Raw genomic sequence first — 24266 nt, 5'->3', positions numbered from 1 at the left:
ATATTTTACAATTAGTTGCTCATTGATATAAAAGTAGTCCATTACCTATATAAATACCTATACAAAGACAAGCCCGAATATATTTCTCAAATAGAATAGTACATCTATGACTATAATTATAAAGTAAACACTTTATAAATACATTGTGTTGGTATTTACATAGGTAGAAAAAGGTTAAGAATCATTAAATATTTTCGAACTCCTGCTTGCCAACAAATAAAATCACCTTGTCTCTCAAATCGGAGAAAAAGGAAAAACTTCACTTAAAGGAGAGATTATAAATGGTAGTTAAACAAAAAAAAATTATGATATATTTTATGAAATATCTTTCTTAAGAAGTGTGCAAGAATATTAAATAGGAAGTAAAAGATATTGTAAAAATTAAAATCTTTCTATCTTCATTCCCCTATCTTTTGTGGTTAGATTAATTTCTTTTAACCTTATATGTACGTCCCTATCAATTCATAGGAGTGTTACTATCCAAGACCTTTCTTACTTAAGGACTTGTCAAAATTCTAAGAACATGTACTCTTTGAAGTTTGAAACTTCAATTTTCCACTTGTCCAAATATCCCTATTTCCTTTCTACTTCTAGTCACGAGATATTTATATAAACTACACTTAAAAGAAGAGCTCACAAGCGTATGATAAGGTTCCTAGAGAAATTCTCTTGAGATACCGGAAGGTAAAATGTGTGTCGGTTTCCTACATTATAGCGATTAAGGACATGTATGATGGGGCTAAGACTCGGGTTAGGACAGTAGAAGGCGACTCCGAGCATTTTCCTGTTGTAATGGGGCTACACCAAGATTCTGCGCTCAGTCCGTTCTTATTCGCCTTGGTGATGGACGCGTTAACACACCATATTCAAAGGGATGTGCCATGGTGCATGCTATTCGCCGATGATATAGTTCTAATTGATGAGTCGCGAGTCGGTGTTAACGAGAGGCTGGAGGTTTGGAGACAGGCTCTTGAGTCTAAGGGTTTCAAGCTGAGCAGGACGAAGACAGAATACCTGGAGTGTAAGTTCAGCGCTGAGCCAGGGGAAGTGGGCGTGGATGTGAGGCTTGATTCGCAGGTCATCCCGAGTAGAGCCAGCTTCAAGTACCTTGGTTCGGTTATCCAGGGGGGAGGGGAGATCGACGAGGATATCACACACCGTATTGGGGTAGGATGGATGAAGTGGAGGTTAGAATCTGGAGTCCTGTGTGACAAGAGAGTGCCACCAATACTCAAAGGTAAGTTTTATAATACGGTGGTTAGACCGGCCATGATGTATGGGGCTGAGTGTTGGCCTGTTAAGAACTCACATATCCAGAAGATGAAAGTAGCAGAAATGAGGATGTTGCGGTGGATGTGCGGGCACACTAAAATAGATAAGATTAGGAATGATGATATTCGGGAGAAAGTTCATGTGGCTCCCAATGATGATAATATGCGGGAAGCGAGGCTTAGATGGTTCGGACATATTCAGAGGAGAAGCCCAGATGCTCCGGATATTCTTTATCAAGCTATATGGACCACCCTATATCGTTCAAAATATAAAAAGTACTAATTTAAAATGCAAAATATTAGTACTTTGTTTAGGTCAGAAATATATATTAGTCGTTTTGACAAATTAAATTTATTTTAATAAAATATTTGTCTGTTAGAAAAACCACATTAATTTTCATTTTTTTTTCCAGATTTTCTGTTATTATTTTAATTAGTAAGTATGACGACAAGTAATTGAACTTTTTGCGGCGACAAAGTTCTGCAATTACACCTTTAGTGGCGGGTCCCCACCAATACCTAAAATTAGATAAAATAAAATATATTTTACAATTAGTTGTTCATTGATATAAAAGTAGTCCATTACCTATATAAATACCTATACAAAGACAAGACCGAATATATTTCTCAAATAGAATAGTATATCTATGCCTATAATTATAAAGTAAACACTTTATATATACATTGTGTTGGTATTTACATAGGTAGAAAAAGGTTAAGAATCATTAAATATTTTCGAACTCCTGCTTGCCAACAAATAAAATCACCTTGTCCCTCAAATCGGAGAAAAAGGAAAAACTTCACTTAAAGGAGAGATTATAAATGGTAGTTAAACAAAAAAAAAAATTATGATATATTTTATTAAATATCTTTCTTAAGAAGTGTGCAAGAATATTAAATAGGAAGTAAAAGATATTGTAAAAATTAAAATCTTTCTATCTTCATTCCTATATCTTTTGTGGTTAGATTAATTTATTTTAACCTCATAAGACTGAGTGCCCTATCAATTCATAGGAGTGTTACTATCCAAGACTTTTCTTACCTAAGGACTTGTCAAAATTCTAAGACATAGTTCTAATTGATGAGTCGCGAGTCGGTGTTAACGAGAGGCTGGAGGTTTGGAGACAGGCTCTTGAATCTAAGGGTTTCAAGCTGAGCAGGACGAAGACGGAATACCTGGAGTGTAAGTTCAGCGCTGAGCCAGGGAAAGTGGATGTGGATGTGAGGCTTGATTCGCAGGTCATCCCGAGTAGAGGCAGCTTCAAGTACCTTGGTTCGGTTATCCAGGGGGGAGGAGAGATCGACGAGGATATCACACACCGTATTGGGGTAGAATGGATGAAGTGGAGGTTAGCATCTGGAGTCCTGTGTGACAAGAGAGTGCCACCGATACTCAAAGGTAAGTTTTATAAAGAGGTGGTTAGACCGGCCATGATGTATGGGGCTGAGTGTTGGGCTGTTAAAAACTCACATATCCAGAAGATGAAAGTAGCAGAAATGAGGATGTTGCGGTGGATGTGCGGGCACACTAAGATAGATAAGATTAGGAATGATGATATTCGGGAAAAGGTTCATGTGGCTCCCATTGATGACAAGATGCGGGAAGCGAGGCTTAGATGGTTCGGACATGTTCAGAGGAGAAGCCCAGATGCTCCGGTACGGAGGTGTAAGCAGCTGGTTACGGAGGGCACGAGAAGAGGTAGAGGGCGGCCTAAGAAGTATTGGGGAGAGGTGATCAGGCAGGATATGGTGAGGCTCCAGATTTTCGAGGACATGACACTTGATAGGAAGATGTGGAGGTCGAGTATTAGGGTTGTAGGTTAGGAGGCAGTTGAGTCGTGCCTTACTTCGTAACATGGTGGGACTAGCCATGTAGGTTTTTTTTTCTAAGATAACTAGTGGGAATGTTGTGGCTTACTATTTCTCTTTTCAGTGCAGGTCCTATTTACTAGCTATCGCTTTTGCTTTACATCTTTCTTCTAGATTTTATGAGGTTCCTATTTTTCTTATGACTGTTGTGGTGATACTAATATTTACTAATATTGTCTCCCTTTACTTTGCATCTTTCTTTTGGATTTCATGGTGTTTCTATTTATCCTATGATTGTTGTTGTTATACTAATATTGTCTCCCTTTTTGCCCCTTTTGTCTTTTTATTTTTTTGAGCTGAGGGTCTTTCGAAAATAACCTTTCTACTCCTTTGGGGTAAGGGTAAGGTCTGCGTACACACTATCCTTCCCAGACCCCATTAGTGAGATTTTACTGGATTGTTGTTGTTGTTGTAGTAGTAGTATTAAATATAGAATTGTGCAAGAATATTAAACAAAAAGTAAAGATATCGTATAAATAAATAAAAAATCATATCATTCCTTTATCTTTTGTGGTTAGATTAATTTCTTTTAATCACATTACACATATGTACGTCTCATAATTAGTGCCCTATCAATTCATATAAGTGTTACTAGCCAAGACTTTTCTTGCCTAAGGACTTGTCAAAATTTTAGATACATGTATTCTTTGAAGTTTGAAACTTCAAATTTCCATTTGTAAAAATATCCCTACTTCCTTTCAACTTCTAGTCATGAGATATTTATATAGACTCTAAATATTCTACCCATCGATAAATTAACAACAATCAAGTCTCTGTCTAACAAATCACCCTTAGGAAAATACTCCATACCAAGATGAATGAACTAATTTTCATTCCTTTAGCAGGATTAGGTCACCTCGTATCAGCCATCAAATTTGCAAAACTCATTCTAAATAGAGATGAAAATAATCTTTGCATCTCTGTTCTCATCATGAAACTTCCCTTAGACTATAGCGCTCAAAACTTCATTGCGTATAAATGCCATACCATGCATAGGTATATGCGTACATAACATCATCAAGCCTCTGAGGGTATCCCATCATATCATTTCAGCCACTGTGGGCAAAATCATCAACGTTTACCAGCTGATCATGTGGTGGTGCGTATATAACGCCGTAACCTTTTCTCATATCCCATATACATATAATATACGCGTATATAACGCCTTTTGGTCATGGGTCAATGTACATGTATAAATGCATGAAATGCATAAGAAATACGTTAATAAGATTTTTCGACTATCATAAAATCAATATGCCTTTCGGACAAACTTTATCAAATACGTATTTTTCTGAGACCCATGAACAAAGAATATAATAATAATTCACGTGGGGAAATCAAGAATATAGACATTCCTAGTATTTCTATGAATAAAGTCATTTATGAAAGTTGCATATTTTTTTAGTTTCGTTTGTATCATTTGGATCATGCCAAAAAGAAAGAAGGGATAGCCTTAACATACCTTAACTCCGTTGAGTCCTTAATACCTTCCAAAAAATTCTTCAAACAACTCAATTCAATCTACCACATCATAAGGAGATTCAAAATTAGGGCTCGTTTCGTTTGTCCACTACAAGTCAAATAACTCGAACTCACGGCTGTCACACCTCCTTTTTCCCGAGGGGATAGGGGATAGGGAGTTTTTCCAATTTAAGTGACATTATTCAAAATGAGATTATTTATTTATTTAGAGTTGCAACTTGGAATAATTTATGGTGTCCCAAGTCACCGATTTATTTTAGAATCCCAAATCGAGGAAAATTGACTCTTATTTATGGTCTGCGAACACAGAAGACCGGGTAAGGAATTCTGTTAACCCGAGAGAAGGTGTGAGGCACTCCCGAGTTCCGTAGTTTTAGCACGGTCGCTCAACTATTAATAATTGGCCTAGTTATCTGATTTAATACATGTTTTAAACCTATATGTGCATTTTTATTCCTTTTACCGCTTTTATTACATTACTGCATTTTAAATTTTTATGGAATTAATATGAGACGAGTTATGTTGTCGTACACTCGTTGTTTATACACATCGCAAATCGCGTCACGTGAAACGTACCCGCAATCTACAACGTGTTTAATTTTATTTATTATTGTTTGAAGTTGTGGTCGAGTCACGTGAAACGCACACTCGAATTGGGGATTACGTATCGTGACCATGCCACGAGAACCGTACCCACAGTCATGATGATTTATTATTAATCGCACCTAAAGCAAGCTGCGATGTTCGAATATTATTCAATTACTAATTTTGAGATTATTGTAAGGTCATGAGGTATGTAATTATTTGTGGAAGAATTGGATTTATTATTTATAGAAAAGTGGGCTAGTTTAGAGAAAGATGGGCTAGCTATGTTATTTATTACCGAGTCCTGGTTTTGGACAGCCTACATATCTCGGGTTATAGGGGAATCAGGTCGCGTGTAGTTCAAGGAGAATGGTGGAATGATGAGTTGAGGAGTCGAGTGATGTTCCGTCGAGGCTCCGGTCCGCGATCCTGCTATTATATCAAAGTAAAAAAAAAACTAAACAAGCCTATCAATTATGAGTTACAAGATTCCTATTTATGAGTCTTCAGAAACTTGATCTTGAGTCTTGACTGGTTCTTCTTGCAGATTCTGATTTAAACCTTGATGCTCGCTAGCTATAGGTTTTAGTTCATTGTTCTATAACTTCTTCTAATCAAAACGGGACTCCAATGCTCGTGGCTTCAATTATGTCTTAGCATTCCACATCTTTTCAATTACTTTTGCATTTTGGATTCACTTATTTTTTTTCTTTTCTTTTATTTTGAATTGAGACTTCTTATTTTGGTCATCTCGAATCCTGTGCCTCGAGGTAAAACCTACTCAAACACCAAAACAAACAATCGAACGAAATTTATCTGCCCCAGTTTGCACTAGGAACAAAATTCTAAACTACTTCTTTATTGAAAGCAATAAAAGGTCGAGAGTGGTGTACCCTGAAAATGTCATTTTTTTTGGATGGTATTCTTTTATTGTCAAAAGGATGTCTCAACTAAGGATTGGTGTACCTTATATTGGGAAAATGTGGTCAGGGAATGGGATACCATATATTGGCAAAGATATCGGGGAATGGTGTACCCTGCATTTAAGATCAAATCAACTAGGGAGTGGAGACCCTATGTTTGAAAATGCGACTAGGGAGTGAAGACCTTATGTCGAAAATAAAATCAACTGGGGAGTGAAGACCCTATATTGGAAAAGACGACTAGGGAGTGGAGACCATATGTCTAAAATAACATCAACTAGGGAGTGGAGACCCTATGTCTAAAAACATCAACTATGGAGTGGATACCCTATGTTGGAAAAGAAACTAGGGAGTGGAGACCTTATGTCTAAAAATCATCAACTAGGGAGTGGAGACCCTATGTTGGAAAATCATCAAATAGGGAGTGGGGACCCTATGTTTGAAAAGAGACTAGGGAGTAGAGACCCTATGTCTAAAATATCATCAACTAGGGAGTGGATACCCTATGTTGGAAAATCATCAACTAGGGAGTGGAGATCCTATGTTGAAAAAGTGACTAGGGAGTGGATACCCTATGTCTAAAATATCAATCAACTAGGGAGTGGATACCCTATGTTGGAAAAGCGACTAGGGAGTGGAGACCCTATGTCTAAAATAAAATCAACTAAGGAGTGGAGACCCTATGTTGGAAAAGGCGACTAGGAAGAGGAGACCCTATGTCTAAAATAAAATCAACTATGGAGTGGAGACCCTATGTTGGAAAAGAGACTAGGGAGTGAAGACTATGTCTAAAAATCATCAACTAGGGAGGAGTGGAGACCCTATGTTGGAAAAGGCGACTAGGGAGTGAAGACCCTATGTCTAAAAACATCAACTAGGGAGTGGATACCTTATGTTGGAAAAGAAGACTAGGAAATGGAGACCCTATGTCTAAAAACATCAACTAGGGAGTGGAGACCCTATGTTGGAAAATTATCAACTAGGGAGTGGAGAACCTATGTTGGAAAAGAGACTAGGGAGTGGAGACCCTATGTCTAAAAACATCAACTAGGGAGTGGAGACCCTATGTTGGAAAAGCGACTAGGGAGTGAAGACCCTATGTCTAAAAATATCAACTAGGGAGTGGAGACCCTATGTTGGAAAAGAAACTAGGGAGTGGAGACCTTATGTCTAAAATAAAATCAACTAGGGAGTGGAGACCCTATGTTGGAAAATGACTAGGGAGTGGAGACCCTATGTCTAAAAATCATCAACTAGGGAGTGTAGACCCTATGTTGGAAAATCATCAAATAGGGAGTGGAGACCCTATGTCTAAAAATCATCAACTAGGGAGTGGAGACCCTATGTTGGAAAATGCAGCTAGGGATTGGAGACCCTATACTACCATGATTTTTTCTTTCTTTCTTTTTAATTTCATATATTTTTTAAGATAATGAGTAAAATGCGGGAAAGAGTTTGGAGAAGACTTCCCTTTTGCAGTAGTTGCTGCAAAACTGTTTCTAGCCTTTGCGTAATTTCATTTTGGTTGCACCCGCTTCTTGCAAGGTTATTTTTGGATTACACTTGTTTCCCTTTTTTTTTTTTCAAACAAAGAACAATTTGTCAGTTTGAAACGTTAGTTGGTTTTGTGGCCTTGATTGTTTCAATCAATTGGTCTCGGTCCTTTCAGTTGCAACTGGTTGTTTTCTGAATATCGATTGCATTACTAACCTCGGAGAACCTCTGGCTTTTCCGGACTTTGCCATGATGGTTAGTCACATGGGACTTGACCTTTTCAACTTTTATTTTGCCCTTGTAGGCATTTGACTTTGAATTTCCTCTTTCAACAGTTTTGATTTTGAAACATCGGCCAACATGGCCAGTTGGAGTCAACTTGATGCCCCTGCCGAGATTGGGTGCCTTTTCTTTTGCATATTGGCTTGTATCAAGTGAGAACCCTGTAAATCAGTCCTGCCTTCCCTTCTTTGTCTTAGTTTTGGAACAGAGTTAAACCGAAAAGGATTCAAAGAAAAGCAAACAATGGAATGGACAAATGAATTTAGACAAGAGGTATCCCTTTCGGGGAAAAGAAAAAAGAACTTATCTGGAGTGTATACAGACTTCAATGAACATGACATGCCTCTTGGACTAGATGCCTGATCTGTGTAAACTGTCCAACTCTCAGAAATTCATCACAACTCTTGCTTTGAGACTGAGAAACTTTGTCCAGGACTGTGTCGATGCCAGTGACTGTGAGGATCCTCTTTTCGATCAGTGGCGCCCTTTGCGGGTTTTCACCAGCTGGCCTCTCTCATTTCTCTTCTAACCATCACCTTATAGTGCTCTTTGTGAGTTTTCACTAACAAGACTCTCTCATTTTGGAATTTCACTGCTTATCATCGCCTTATGGTGCCTGTGAGGGTTTCACCAATAAGACTCTCTCATTTTATTTCTCTCATTTTGTTGTATCAGATCCGAGTAACTGTATCCTCCCATTTTGAATCTCTTTGCCGATTGATCGGAAGGACTTGAAAAGGATTTGGGTAAAAAGGATTTGGATTGAATTACAACTTTGGAACCTTTCAGACAAAACCATCGCTAAACCATTATAACATCTGCCCCAGTTTCACTTTTGGGGGAATTTGGGTTTTTGTTTTGGTGTGACTGAACCCCAGAGAGAGGCTGCCTACCTATCCTTTAGGAATCAAGTCAAACGTAGTTCAATTAACTTTTTATTTTTTATCTTTTTATTTTTCTCCTTTTCCGTAGTAACTTCCAGGTTCCAAAGAGGGTGATCAAAGAAACAAAAAAGGGTCAAACATAATACCTCTTGACCGCATCTGCATTGACAGCTGTTTCGGGGTCATTTCCTTCAATGTCTCAAAACGAGTTGCCCCACTTCGAATTTCCTGGGTCGCACTTTCTTGTTGTAGGAACGAGCCATTCTTTGTTGGTACAACTGCCCATAGCAAACTGCGGCCATTCGCTTTTCATCAATCATAGTTAATTTTTCCAATCGGGCCTTGATCCATTCATCATCCTCGATCTCGGCTTCAACAATGATTCGAAGAGAGGGAATTTCATCTTTTGCAGGTATTACGGCTTCAGTGCCATAAACCAATAAGTAAGGCGTTGCCCAAACTGATGTGCTCATGGTTGTGCAATATCCCAATAATGCGAAAGGCAGCTTTTCATGCCACTGTCTAGAACTTTGAATCATTTTCTTGAAGATCTTCTTGATATTCTTGTTTGCAGCTTCAACAACGCCATTAGCTTTGGGCCGATAAAGGGTAGAATTACGATGCGTAATCTTAAATTGTTCGCATACCTCCCTCATCAAGTGGTTGTTCAGATTTGCAGCATTGTCTGTAATGATAGTTTTAGGAATACCAAAATGGCAAAATAATGTTGGAATGCACGAAGTCCACCACCGCTTTCTTGGTGACGGTTTTGAAGGTGACTGCTTCAACCCACTTTGTGAAATAATCAATGGCAACCAAGATGAATCTGTGCCCATTTGAAGCTTTCGGCTCGATTGGCCCAATGACATCCATACCCCAGGCAACGAATGGCCAAGGTACTGACATAGGATGCAACTCTGAAGGCGGGGAATGAATCCGGTCACCGTGTATCTGACACTGATGACAGTTCTGGACAGAACTGAAGCAATCTTTTTCCATGGTCATCCAGTAATAACCTACCCGAAGGATTTTCTTTGCAAGGACATATCCGTTCATATGAGGTCCACATACTCCCGAATGCACTTTGTTCATGATCTTTTAAGCTTCTAGGGCATCTACACACCTTAAGAGATTCAAATCTGGATTTCTTTTGTACAACATTTCTCCGCTCAAGAAGAAACTGCTGGCAAGCCTTCTAATGGTTCTCTTTTGGTCTCCACTAGCCTGCTCGGGATATTTCTTTATTTTCATAAACCTTTTGATATCAATATACCATAGCTGAACATCTGGTTCTATTTCAATTGTATTACAATAACCATGCCTTTCTCGAATTTGGATTTCCAGCGGGTCAACAAGGACATTTCCCTGATACGACAGCATTGAAGCCAAAGTAGCTAATGCATCAGCTAACTCGTTGTGGAATCAAGGAATATACCTAAACTCGATGGACTTGAATCGTTTGCTAAGATCTTCCACATGTTGCCTATATGGGATAAGCTTGATATCTCGAGTTTCCCATTCACCTTGGGCTTGCCGAATGATCCAATCTGAATCTCCCATGATTATCAATTCTTCCACATCCAAATCAACTGCCATATACATGCCCATAATGCAGGCTTCATACTCAGCGGTGTTGTTGGTACAGAAGAACCGAATTCAGGCTGTGGCCGGATAGTGCTGACCGTTGGACGAAACCAAAATTGCCCCAATCCCGACACCTTTTGCATTTACAGCTCCATCAAAGAATATTTTCCAAGCATTGGTGTCTTCTGGAATTACTTCAACTGAATTTACTTCCTCGTCCAGAAAGTAAGTTCTTAGGGGTTGGTATTCATCATCAACCGGGTTCTCAGCTAGATGATCCGCCAAGGCTTGAGCTTTCATCGCTGTACGGTTGACATAGATAATGTCAAACTCAGTGAGCAGGATTTGCCATTTTGCTAACCTTTCCGTGGGCATTGGTTTCTGGAATATGTACTTCAGAGGATCCATTCTAGTTATGAGATATGTGGTGTAGGCCAAAAGATAATGTCTGAGCTTCTGGGCGACCCAAGTTAGGGCGCAACAAGTTCTTTCAAACAAAGTATACTTGGCTTCATAAATGGTAAACTTCTTGCTCAAGTAGTATATGGCCTTCTCTCTCTTCCAGGTCACATCATGTTGCCCCAAGACACAGCCAAAGAAATTTTCAAAGACTATCAGATACAAGAACAAAGGTCTTCCTAGCTCGGGTGGAACCAACACTGGCGGATTTGACAGATATTCTTTGATCTTATCAAAAGCCTCTTGACATTCATCTGTCCATTTGATCGCTGCATCTTTTTTCAGCAACTTAAATATGGGCTCACACGTAGTAGTAAGTTGAGCAATGAACCTGCTGATGTAATTTAATCTCCCTAGCAGACTCATGACCTCTTTCTTGGTTCTCGGAGGTGGCAAATCCCGAATAGACTTTATCTTTGTCGGATCTAACTCAATACCCCTCCGGCTGACTATAAACCCCAGAAGTTTCCTAGATGGAACTCCGAATGCACATTTGGCTGGATTCAATTTCAAATCATACATGCGCAGACGCTCAAAGAACTTTATCAAATCTCGCACATGGTCTTCTTGTGTTCTGGATTTAATGATCACATCATCCACATACACCTCAATTTCCCGGTGCATCATGTCATGGAAGATGGTAGTCATGGCTCTCATGTAAGTTGCCCCGGCATTTTTTAAACCGAATGGAATGACTATGTAACAATAATTTCCCCACGGCGTGGTGAAAGTCGTCTTTTCTGCATTGTCCTCATCCATCAGAACCTGGTGATACCCAGCATAACAATCCACAAAAGATTGTATCTCATGTTTAGCACAGTTGTCAATAAGAATATGAATGTTTGGCAGTGGAAAGTTGTCCTTGGGACTTGCTTTGTTCAAATCCCGATAATCAACACACACTCGGGTTTTTCCATCTTTCTTCGGCACTAGGACCACATTAGCCAACCACATGGTGTATCGGACCACCCGAATCACACCAGCTTTTAATTGTTTGGTGACTTCTTCTTTGATCTTATCACTAATTTTCGTTTTAAACTTTCTTTGCTTTTGTTGTACGGGTGGATAACCGAGATAAGTTGGCAATTTATGTACTACCAAATCAATGCTCAAACCTGGCATATCATCATAGGACCATGCAAACACATCCTTGAATTCAAACAAAAGTTGGATCAATGCATCCCTAGTTCTTTCATCGGCGTGAATGCTTATCATGGTTTCTCGGACCTCTTCTGGACTGCCCAAATTAACTGGCTCGGTTTCATTTAAGTTTGGCTTAGGCTTATTCTCAAATTGTTCTAATTCTTGATTTATTTCCCTAAAAGCCTCATCTTCATCATATTCTGGATCTTGATTCATTATTTCACAGTTAGACAACGTTTTAGGATCTGGCATGAAGTCCGCAATCATGTCATGTTATTTAAGTCCGCATTATTAGAACTGAAAAGGAAAAGATAAGAAAAATAGCAAAATTAGAATAAAGAAAAAGGAAACATCAATTGATGATGAAATATTGATTTCATTTCATTGAATTGAAGATAAGAGGGTTTACATCGAAATCAAAAGACAATAAAATAAAACCATTCGAGTTATACCCTGAAATAACTCCTAATGTAGAAAAGATGGCAAGACTGGACTATCGGGATTCCCGCTTGATAGGGAATGGGGTAGCTTGGCATTTGGCCCCATGTATAACACCTCAGTAGTGCTTGTTCCTTCCCCCGGCTAGACCATGTGGGACTCATACAACATTCGTTTCAAGGCTTCACAAATATCCTCATTCTCTTCGGCCGTGAAGACCTCTTCTTCTTCTTCTTCTTCTTCTTCTTCTTCTTCTTCTTCTTCTACATATTTGGGATCAATAAATGACTTGGCGAGATGCGGAACGGGCTGAGGCAGGACCCACCCATTTTTCTTGCGCTCATCAGCCCATTTTCTATTGGCCTCTGTAGCTCGGAAACCTTCGCCAAAGAACTTCTCATTGGCGGTTGACTCTATGATGCTTTGTAGATATACCCTGAGCCCTTTTTAGGGCTTGTACCCATGTTTAATCATTTCAGTGGCTACCATGACCGAGGCATTAGATAAGTAAGGTTGAGGGAATGGGGGCCCTTCTTCGCATTGATCGGCGATCACAATTTTCAAAGGCTTGGTAGACAATGTGCTCACTTCCTTCTCTAGCTTAGAGACATAGGACTGAAGGGTCCCTGTAAATGGACTGTTCATCCTCCCCGTGGATAACAATTTCTTGGTTTTTATGTTCAAATTTGACCATTTGATGAAGAGTGGAGGGCACAGCTCCTGCAACGTGAATCCATGGTCTTCCTAGGAGAAAATTATATGAAGTATCTATGTCCAGAACCTGGAAAGTTAATTCGAAATCCACAGGGCCAATGGTCAAAATCAAATCAATTTCCCCTATTGTGTCTCGTTTGACACCATCAAAATCGTGCACACATACATTGTTTGGTCAGATTCTTTCTGTTCCAATTTTCATCCTCTGGAGCGTTGAGAGAGGGCAAATGTCGACCCCAGACCCGCCATCTAGCATGACTCTCTTCATATAATAACCTTCGCATTTGACAGTCAAGTGAAGGGCTTTGTTGTGGGCGGCTCCTTCTTGGGGCAAATCATCATGGCTGAAGGAAATCCTATTAACTTCAAAGAATTGTTCAGCCATTCTCTCCATTTGTTCAACTGAAGTTTCAACCGGGACATGTGCCTCGTTCAATGTTTTCAGGAGTACCTTCTGATGTTCATTTGAGCTAATAAAAAGAGATAAAAGTGAAACCTGGGAAGGAGTCTTCCTGAGCTGGTCAATTATTGCATATTCCGAAGTTTTCATTTTTCGAAAAAAATCTTCTGCTTCCTCAGCGCTCACAGGCTTCTTAGGCAGAAACCGTTTATCCTTGCTCAGTTTTAACATCTTTTGCTCTTCTGGGTTGTGGCACTTCCTAGGTTGGTTCATTTCGTTCACCTCTCCCATAATCTCTTTCCCCTTGTAAGTAACCACTGTTTTGCTATAATTCCAGGGGACTGCAGTGGGGTCTCTCATAGGGCTCTATGGTGCGCGGCTAATAACCACGGGCTCATTCAGCCTTGGTGAAATTACCGGCCCCCGCCCCACATAAGTCCCTTTTGGCACATACAACTTTGGCATATTTAGCGTGACTTTCCTCTGCTCAAATCTTTTGGGAGTGTTCAACATGAGTTGTTCTTTCCTTGGGCCCCTAGGAATATAGAGAATTGCGTCCTTAGCAGGTGTTGCCCCAGTATTTGTTTCTACAACTTGAGGAGTTAGAGTGATTTTCTTCTCATTTCTGGCTTGTTTCACCGCCGCTTTAGGTCTTGCCTCTGTATCGGCAATGGCAATGATAGCTTTCAAAGCCGGATAAAACTCTTTATTATCACAAATCATTCCAATGACCGGCCCATTGTTGTGAGCCGGTAATGGATTGTTAGTCACATTGGGGACTTCCTCGTCCCTCAGCACCACTCATTTTTGTTCTATCAAATTCTCAACAGCTCTTTTGAGAGTCCAACAATCCTCCGTATCATGACTCTCTGCCCTCGAATGATAGGCATACCTAGTACCGGTCCGGTATGATGGATATTCTGGATTTTGCTAGTTTGGAGGCACAAGTTGAAATAGACCCATCTGGACTAATTTTGGAAACAGGCTAGAGTAGGACTCACCAATAGGGGTGAAGTCGTTTCTCCTAGGATGCTCACGAGGGCGTGTATTATGTTGGTAATTGTTTTGTGGGGGACGAGGGTTATATGGAGCTTGGTAAGGACGGTTATTTCTAGGAGGTGGAGCTCGATTTTGGTTGTAGTGTTGTTGTGGCCGTGTATAAGGTTGGGCATTCATCACCGCATAGGGAGGCGGTACCATGGCATATGATTCATCTTGATGGGGGTAGTAGTGTTGTGGGGTTCTGGAAGGCAGGTAAAAATGATCGCGGGATCGATGGGGGCCTCTCAAACCTGAAGTCATTATGGCTCTTTCTTCCCTCTTCTTTCGATTTGCTAAACCTCCCAAGCCGTTCTTGATGGCTTGGGAGATAGCTCTCAAAGTAGATTGACTTATGATTCGGCCAGTTTTCAAGCCATTTTCTACCATTTCTCCGATTTTTATGGCCTATGCAAAAGGTTTGCCCATTGCAGACATCATGTTCTGAAAGTAATCGGCCTCTTGGGCCTGCAAGAAAACATTGACCATTTCTGCCTCATCCATAGGCGGTTTCACTCTGGATGCTTGCTCACGCCACTTGATAGCATATTCACGGAAGCTTTCCGCGGTTTTCTTCTTGATATTTGTCAGAGAATTCCTATCTGGAGTTATATCAATATTTTATTGAAATTGCCTAACGAAAGTTCGGGCCAAGTCATCCCATATATTCCAATAGGAGAAATCCTGATCTATGTACCATTCTGACTCAATTCCCGTCAAGCTCTCCCCAAAATAGGCTATCACAAGTTTTTCTTTTCCACCTGCCCCTCTCATCTGATTGCAATATCTTTTCAAATGAGCGATCCGGTCTCCGTGCCCGTCGTACTTTTCGAATTTTGGCATTTTAAAACCACCGGGAAAATGAACATGAGGAAAAATACATAGATCGGTGTAGGAGACACTCTTTTGGCCACTCAGGCCTTGCATGTTCTTCAGACTTTTTTTGAGGCTTTTCATCATCCGAACCAACTCTTCTTTCTCGGGGTTTCTCATAGCTCTTTCATGTTCCATAAGAGACTCAAACTGCGGGTGCTGAGGGTAAGAGTTTGGGGTAACATGAGCGTTGTCTAGCTGAAATTGTGGGACTTGAAAAGTGAAAGATGAAGGCTCGAAGCATGGCCTGGGAACTGTTGGTTGTACCGTAGTAGAGACTGGTGGTGCGGTAAATAATATAGAAGGTACCCCTGAAAACGGTGCTTGGGGGCGAATCTTAGAAGGCATACCGGTGAAATTGGCCGATATAGTGGGGGTACCCAAACGAGATAAATGGGTTTGTTACGGGGATGGGGACATTAGATATTCCACTCGTTCTGGGAAGCAGTTCAGGAAATCCGGGGATTATACTGGGTGGTTCTTTGCCATTAGACCAAGCGTCCCACATTTCTAACATGCGGACACGCAGCCTCCTATTTTCCTCAGTGGCTGCGGACTCTGACTGTGGAATAGCCGATACAGGACTATCCTCAGGCTCAATAATTGGTAGATGACTTTCAGAGGCCATAGGAACAATGCCTTTAGATCTCGTGAAGTAAGGATATGAAGCCAGATTACCACAAAACCAACCACCTAAACAGGATCTTTGATATTTGCATACATAACAACCTGGTTAGTTTGAGATATTTAACAGATAAGGAATCGCATATTGGGGATGCAATGAACTTAAACAATTAAATATTTCTAAATGTCTTTGCAACAGTTGTATGTTTTATCCCGACTTTACTATCTCTTTTCTCAAATTTTGAATCCTGATTTCTTTTTTCTTCCCTTATTGCTGTTTTTGCTCTTTTATTTTTCACTATTTTTTCTTTCTTGTTCACTCAATTTTCCTTCTTTTGATCTCTTTTTCTTTATTTTTCACTCAGATTGTCTATTGCTATGATCGAATCCGATGGAAATTGCCTACGTATCATGACGCCACATGAATCAGATCATTACGTAGTTCAGGAAATAAATGCAAAATAAAAGAAAAGAAAATTTTGGTTTTTGGTTTTTTTTAATATTTTATTAAATAAAATCTTTTTGGGTTTTCTATTACAAAGATTTTGGAAATACTGATGATTAAACATACATACTCAAAACAAAAAAAAAACAGACTCGAAAAGGTAAAATACAGACTCAAAGCCAAAAATAATAAATAAATAAATAAATTAGGAATACATAAAAGCCTTCAATACTACTCTGGGACCCCATGGTACATCAGTCGGTCTCAACGTGGGCCTGCGTGCAATCTCTTCTTGAAGGTACTCTAAATCATCCATCACATGACGGACAAAAGTCATCACAGAAGCAAAGAACATGGACCTGGTCATATCTTCGCATTCATGGAATTTCATTGCGACATAATCAACGATTTCTTTAATCCTCATTCTAATGACACCCTTTTCTTGGAGCAAGCGTCCAATTTGCTGAGACCGGGCCTCCAACACCTGCGTGGCCGTATGGTTTTGGTCTTGAAATTGTTGTATGACTTCTTCCAATCGGGAAATCAATGTATAGCAATGCTCTCTTTCAGCTTTGAAATCCTTTGTCGGTTGGACCATTTTATTTTCGAGATTAGTCAGCTTTTCCCTTAAGATCGTGACCCCTTTATCATACTTTTGCTTTAAATGCTGAACACACCTTGCCCGTTCTTCTGCATTATTCGCCAATTTTGCCCGAGCTTTTTCCAATTCTTCCTCGGCCTTTGTCAAATCAAACCCATAATCATGAACTTTCCGCCTCAGATTACTTATGAGTCTTTCATTTTTTTTGCTTTTTACCGGGTTTTCAGCAACTATTTTCATTTTCTGAATCTGAGCTCGGAGGGCTTCATTTTCTCGGGCCAACCTTTTCTTTTCTCCTTCATCCTCGGCAGCCTGCAAACTACTGTTAAATTTGAGGTTTTTGATTTAATTCTCTAGCTTGCTTATGGTGGTCTGGTATTCCTTCTCTTTAGCTAACCAAACCCACTGTTCTCATGCTCTATCGGTGAAGTGTTGGACATGGGGTCTTTTGGCGGGCTGTTCTGTCTTTTTAGCGACTCGAACTCTCTTAACATACCAGGCTGTGTAGTTAGATTCTACTTCACCCGAGGAACAATCCCGTACTTGAGTCTGTGGCTCCAGAAACCTACATTGGTGCCAAATATGGCGAACCTTTTCTTCTGGGAATGCGACTTTTGGGCATAGTTCAATAACCTGTGGACTCAAATCTTCATCATAAGGGACTGTTTGGTATCTTCTCAATTCGTGTAGGACCAGATGCGGAGCATATGGATGAATACTCCGAAGTCCCATCAATAAAAGAAAGCACACTTCGGCAGACATGTAAATAACCTCGTTGACTGTGAGCCAACTGAAAGTCTACTCAATTCGGTTTGTGGTCAAAAAACCCAAATACGCGAACCAAGCCTCAATACACTCCGGTAACTCATGATCGTTTACCCGGTTTCCGTATTCTTCAATGCAATCGAGTCCGGTCAGACCGTAGTTCATGTACCTCGGGCGATGGCAAAGATGTTCCACCAGCCACATTTGCAAAAGCAAGTTGCAACCCTCAAAGAACTTTGTCCCATCTCGACAGGCGGTTAGAGCTCGATAGATTTCTGAGAGAATCATCGGTATAAGAGTGTCGTTGGCCTTTTTGACCATAAAGTCGGCCATTCCTGCAAGTCCTAGCTCTATATGTCTGTCACTCCTTGGGAATATCAGAGTGCCTAAAAAGGCAACTATGAAGGCTAAACCTCTGCGTGCTTCCCATTTGTTTTTATTTCCTGATGACTCAAACCATTGTCCGGAGCCTCAAATCCTCAGGGATCCCCATACCGGCTGTATAAGAAGTGGAATGTGCAAAATCCTTTGGCCAAATTTCCATCTTTAACCTGCCGGCTAATGCTCAGAAGGTCCATAAACTTATGAGGAGTTACAGGTCTTGGTGCTACTGGATATCGGTGCCTGAAATTCCCGTCAAGACCAACATAATCTGCCATCTCTTCTAGCAAAGGGGTCAACTCAAAATCAGTGAAGTGGAAAACATTGTGCGTCGGGTCCCAAAATGGTATCAAAGCTTCAATTATATCAACCCTTGGTTTAATTTTTAGAAGCCCGGTGAGCCCACCTAAAGCCTGTCACATAAAGCTTGCTGACCTTCCCCAAGTCATTCCACCACATGTGGAGTCCCAATGGAATCTCATCTACGACCCGAAAAGGTACATTCTCAACGGTGCTCATTCTGCACATAAATTGAGGACAAAAATCAAAATCGACATATTTTTCAAAAACACAAAGTGGATAATTTTAAAATCCAAATCAGTAAATTTCTTAACAAAAATGTTTTTTTTCTTTTTGCAAATACAGCCCCTTCAGCACTTGAGGAAAGTTTTTAGGGTTGTTTCTGCCAACTGAGGTTAGTTATAGGAGAAAAGAGTGACTTGGGTTTACATTGTGGTTATTCTTGTGAAAACAGCCTTCCGGCGCTCCAGGAGAATGTTTTTAGGCTATTTTGACAAGAACGACCCCGATTGATGATCATGTTTCAAAAGGTTCTTATTTTGGTTAGTTTTGAAAAAATATGGCCGGACCTGATAGGGGTTGCCTACGTATCTCACATCCAGTGAGAATCAGACCTGCGTAGTTCGGTAGGTTTTGGAGCAATAGGAAAACATGACTTATTTTGAAAATGACTTTTTTTCCCAGACTTTCAGTATTTTTCAAATACCTGGATTTTCAAAACCGGGTAAAAGTTTTTTTTTTCTCTTACCTCACTCTTTGTTTTTCCTTGGTTCCCTTTTCCTATTCTAGAAGTTGGTCAACATGCAAGCCGAAATAAACATATGCAAAAGTAGCACGTAAATTGCATCAAGATGGTCTAATATATTGGGTACACCTGTCCTAGACGGACCCAACCCCTGTGTTGAGTCCCCAAAGTCAAATGCACGTGATGCAAATAAACGTTCCTACTAGGGATCCAGCATGAGGCTATGTTATTCTAGGTTTAGATCCTAGGTGTGTTGTTCTAGACCTGGCTTACCCGAGCAGATAACTCGAGCAGGGGGGGGGGGAGGGGGGAGGGGCAGCGTACCGGGAATACAGAAGCTTCACCGACTTTGCAACTTGTCCGAACCTCGTTCTAAAATGAGGGTATGACTCTAACAAAAAAGAAGTCACGCGAAGCGCATGCTTCCCAAAAAATTTAGAAGACCTAGAAAGAAGAGGGTTTCGTAACAGTTTATATACAATTCAAGCAATATCAAAGCGGTAAAAAGTGGCATTTAGCACAATAGGCTCAAACACGTAAAAATTAGATAATAAATAAAAGCCAAGTATAACAGCTATTCTAAGCTCGAATTCTGAACCCTGAACCAGAGATTCTGGGTTCTTAGTCCCCAGCGGAGTCGCTAGAGCTGTCACACCTCCTTTTTCTCGAGGGGATAGGGGATAGGGAGTTTTTCCAATTTAAGTGATATTATTCGAAATGAGATTATTTATTTATTTAGAGTCGTCACTTAGAATAATTTATGGTGTCCCAAGTCACCGATTTATTTTAGAACCCCAAATTGAGAAAAATTGACTCTTATTTATGGTCTGCGAACACAGAAGATCGGGTAAGGAATTCGATTAACCCGAGAGAAGTTGTGAGGCACTCCCGAGTTTTGTGGTTTTAGCACGGTCGGTCAACTATTAATAATTGGCCTAGTTATCTGATTTAATACATGTTTTAAACCTATATGTGCATTTTTATTCCTTTTACCGCTTTTATTATATTACTGCATTTTAAACTTTTATGGAATTAATATGAGACGAGTTATGTTGTCATACACTCGTTGTTTATACACATCGCAAATCGCGATAACGTGTTTAATTTTATTTATTATTGTTTGAAGTTGTGGAGTCACGTGAAACGCACACTCGAATTGGGGATTACGTATCGTGACCATGCCATGGGAACCGTACCCACAGTCACGATGATTTATTATTAATCGCGCCTAAAGCAAGCTACGATGTTCGAATATTATTCAATTACTAATTTTGAGATTATTGTATGGTCATGAGGTATGTAATTATTTGTAAAAGAATTGGATTTATTATTTATAGAAAAGTGAGCTAGTTTAGAGAAAGATGGGCCAGCTATGTTATTTATTACTTTAGGTCTGATGAGACTAAATCTTTTGGCCAAAAATCTTTTCTTCTCCAATAGCCCCCAAAAAAAAATCCTTAGAAACAAATAGTGGCCCAAGCAAATTATCCAATACATTATCCTTTATTCTGTACATTTTTTAAACAAAACTAATGACACCACAATCTCATGAAACAAGTCAAATTACATTGATTCAATAGACCCTTTATCCGGTTAAATCAACTCAAAACAAAACTTTACAACTCTAAAATTAACATCATGGTCCAATAAATATATGAACAAGGAAACAATCAGATTCAAATGATCCAAATATCAATAGAGTGAACTACTAATTCATGCTACCCAATAATCACACCAATAGTCAATAGACAAGAAGGTAAATGGACAATTATAATCAGTGAAGAAAGGAAAATAACGGACCTTTGATATAAATTTACATAGATGAAATTACAAGAGCGCTAAACAATTCGACGAGTGTTGACTGGAGCTTTCACCGGCCACGAAACCTCGAACAACAAATCGCGACTTGCAACCCCGATCGACATTGCAAGACCGGAGATTTAGTGGCTTGTTTTTTTCGTAGATTTATGGCTATTTTGGGGGGGAATTATTTTGCTGGATTTTTTGAAAGAAAGACGAAGAAAGAATGACACGAATAGAAATTTCCTTATCCTAGAAGAAGAAAATAAATTTCTCTCAATTCCTTTCTCCCTATTGTTTTTTCTCTTTCTCTCGTCTTTCTTTTTTCTCACATTTCTCTTCTATTTATAGAAAAAACTAATTCCCCACTTTCCTTTACTTTTATTTTTTAATTTCTTACTTTTTTACTTTTATTATATTTAAATTCCCACTTTTATACTTTTATTTTTTTATTTTCCACTTATTTTACTTTACTTTTTTTATTTCCCACTTATTTTAATTTTTTTTTAAAAAAAATTCAGCTACCCTTACTTTTATTTTTTAATTCCAACTTTCTTTTACTTTTTATTTTTCAAATTTCCACATTATTTTATTTTATATTTTTAATTTTTCACTTTCTTTTACTTTTTTATTAAACAATTTTTGCCTACTTTTAATTTTACTTTTACTTTTTAATTTTAATTTTAAAAATAAAAATAATAATAATAATAATTAATTTTCGGTTTTTATTCATTTTATTTAAAAATAAAGATAAAATAATAATAAAAATAATACTAATAATTGACCTTTTAAATTATTATTAATTTCTACCCTATATATATATATATATATATATAAAAGTGTAACAAAGCTAAAACATATATATTAAATTTCTGAAAATATTTACATAGTAGAAGGTGATAAAAATTCAAATATAGTAAAATATTAGGTGCTCACAACGGCTTCCGATCACCGTCCCGTGAGTTCTAACTATTAGAAAACGAATTTATCAACATTCCTTGATATTTAAACACTTAAATATAGAAAGTACACGTTTTATTAACTATGAAGTACCTTCCAAAATTCAAACTACAAAGAAAAATATAGGCGATATAGCGATACTTACGTCGTAGAGATCGTTTTAATGTTATCACTTCTTGATTCCGTGCCTAGGATGATAATATTCTTTGAAACACTATTAGAGAGCTAAAAGACATGTTCTGTGGTGTTCTATGGTTAGGTTCTATGTGAAAATGAAGAGAGACGAGTTAAAGACATATGTATCAACTTTTGAAAAGTCAAAGAGGTGCTAGCTTGGCACCCTCTTATTCGTCCATCTCCCGACGCTTATATTTATTTATCCGGATGTCGTATGAATGAACGGTTAAAAGCATTGGAAACTACATTCCAATATCTTTAATTTGGTATATAATATGTCCCAAAATACCTCATATAGCACACTAAATTTATTTCTCAAAAAACTCTATTACAAGGCAAATCCTTAGTCGGTTTTTCCGCAACTTAAAATTTGATTTTTTCCAAACTTCATATTTTCTATCCAAACATCATATATAGCCATATTATGACTTTAAAATCATTTAAATCATGATTAAAAAGTCTTATATTCATTACGTCACCTTGGGACGCACAAGGTGTAACATTTGATCTCTTTATGCATATTCTAGAAGTTTATGGAATTGCCGAGATCGTCTTTGAAGGACATATGTAGCCTTATTTATAGGCATGAATCAGGGTTTGGGTGTAGTAGCCACCAAGTAACCCTAAGAGACTCCTAATATTTCAAGAGTCATCTTGTAGTGTCTTGAATTTAAGATTTATCTTGATCTGTTAAAATTTTAGTCTTTACAAATGCCCCTACTTCAAGGTTTGTCGAGGTGTAGACTTGGTGAAACTTGAAGACGAGACTTGAAGTACCCGACCATCATAACAAATAATTTTGAAACTTGTAGTTTTCGATTTGCACGAGGAAGAGATGAATGGCAGAACTAGTCCCACCGAGCGTGCCAATTTGTTTGCAATAAATTTTATGTAGAAAAATAAAACTGCAATCACAAACAACTATAAAGAAAAAAAGGATTTTATTGATAAACAGTGCGGGTCACAATTATGTTTATCCCTTGATTTTTTCCTCCGATTTGTTATCCGTAATTCGAGGGCATAAGCGACGTATTTCTCAAACGTAGGATGCATGTATGTTTCTAGAACTTTAAGCAAGCTTTAATCTCTTAATGAATATTCCTTGATTTTACTGAAATTTCGGAGATCGTATATTTGATCTCTTTATGCATATTCCGAGAGTTTATAAAATTGTTGAGATCGTCTTTGAAGGATATATTTAGCTTTATTTATAGGTATGAATTAAGGTTTGGGTGATGTAGCAACCAAATAACCCTAATAGACTCCTAATATTTCAAGAGTCGTCTAATACTGTCTTGAATTTAAGATTTATATGTTAAAATTTTAGTGTTTACACCTCTAATGAAATGAAAATTAAAGAGTCATTATCATCAATGCCTATTATTAGTTTGGAGCTCACACACCCTAATCAGTTCATACATAAAACGACAACCAAAGTAATGGCAAACAACTTAATAAATGTAACGACGAACGACAAGCCCACCATTCTGTCATTATGTGATGTTTTTCCACACCATTTGTCCTCCAAAACTCCATTAAACAGTATAAAAATATACAGCCCAAAGGCAGCACAAAACAGCCCACAAAACAGTCCACTACAAGTCAAATAACTCGAACTCACGGCTTCTGATCAACGCCCCATGAGTTCTAACTATTAGGAAACGAATTTATCAACATTCCTTGATATTTAAACACTTAAATACAGAAAGTACGTATTTTATTAACTATGAAGTACCTTCCAAAATTCAAACTACAAAGAAAAAGAGAGGCGATATAGCGATACTTGCGTCGTATGGATCGTTTTAATGTTATCGCTTCTTGATTCCGTGCTCGGGATGATAATATTCTTTGAAATACTATTAGAGAGCTCAAAGACAGGTTATATGGTGTTCTATGGTCAGTTTCTATGTGAAAATGAGGAGAAAGACGAGTTAAGACATATATATCAACTTTTGAAAAGTCAAAGAGGTGCTAGCTTGGCATCCTCTAATTCGCCCATTTGCCGACGCTTATATATTTTTATCCGGAT

General features: G+C 38.6%; 1 protein-coding gene across 1 annotated transcript; it reads right to left on the bottom strand.

Annotated features, from left to right (window-relative positions):
• Window positions 1-8981: 8981 nt before the first annotated feature.
• Window positions 8982-10386, bottom strand: LOC138899529 (uncharacterized). Its single transcript, XM_070186068.1, has 3 exons — window positions 10267-10386; window positions 9914-10155; window positions 8982-9759 (listed from the first exon to the last, which is right to left on the bottom strand). Exons 1-3 carry the CDS (start codon window positions 10384-10386, stop codon window positions 8982-8984), a joined length of 1140 nt encoding a protein of 379 aa, XP_070042169.1.
• Window positions 10387-24266: the final 13880 nt, after the last annotated feature.

The sequence above is a fragment of the Nicotiana tomentosiformis genome, chromosome 9 (assembly GCF_000390325.3).
Source record: "Nicotiana tomentosiformis chromosome 9, ASM39032v3, whole genome shotgun sequence".
NCBI classification, from domain to species: domain Eukaryota; kingdom Viridiplantae; phylum Streptophyta; class Magnoliopsida; order Solanales; family Solanaceae; genus Nicotiana; species Nicotiana tomentosiformis.
Note: the sequence above shows the minus strand (reverse complement) of the source record. Positions and strands in the feature narration are given on the sequence as shown.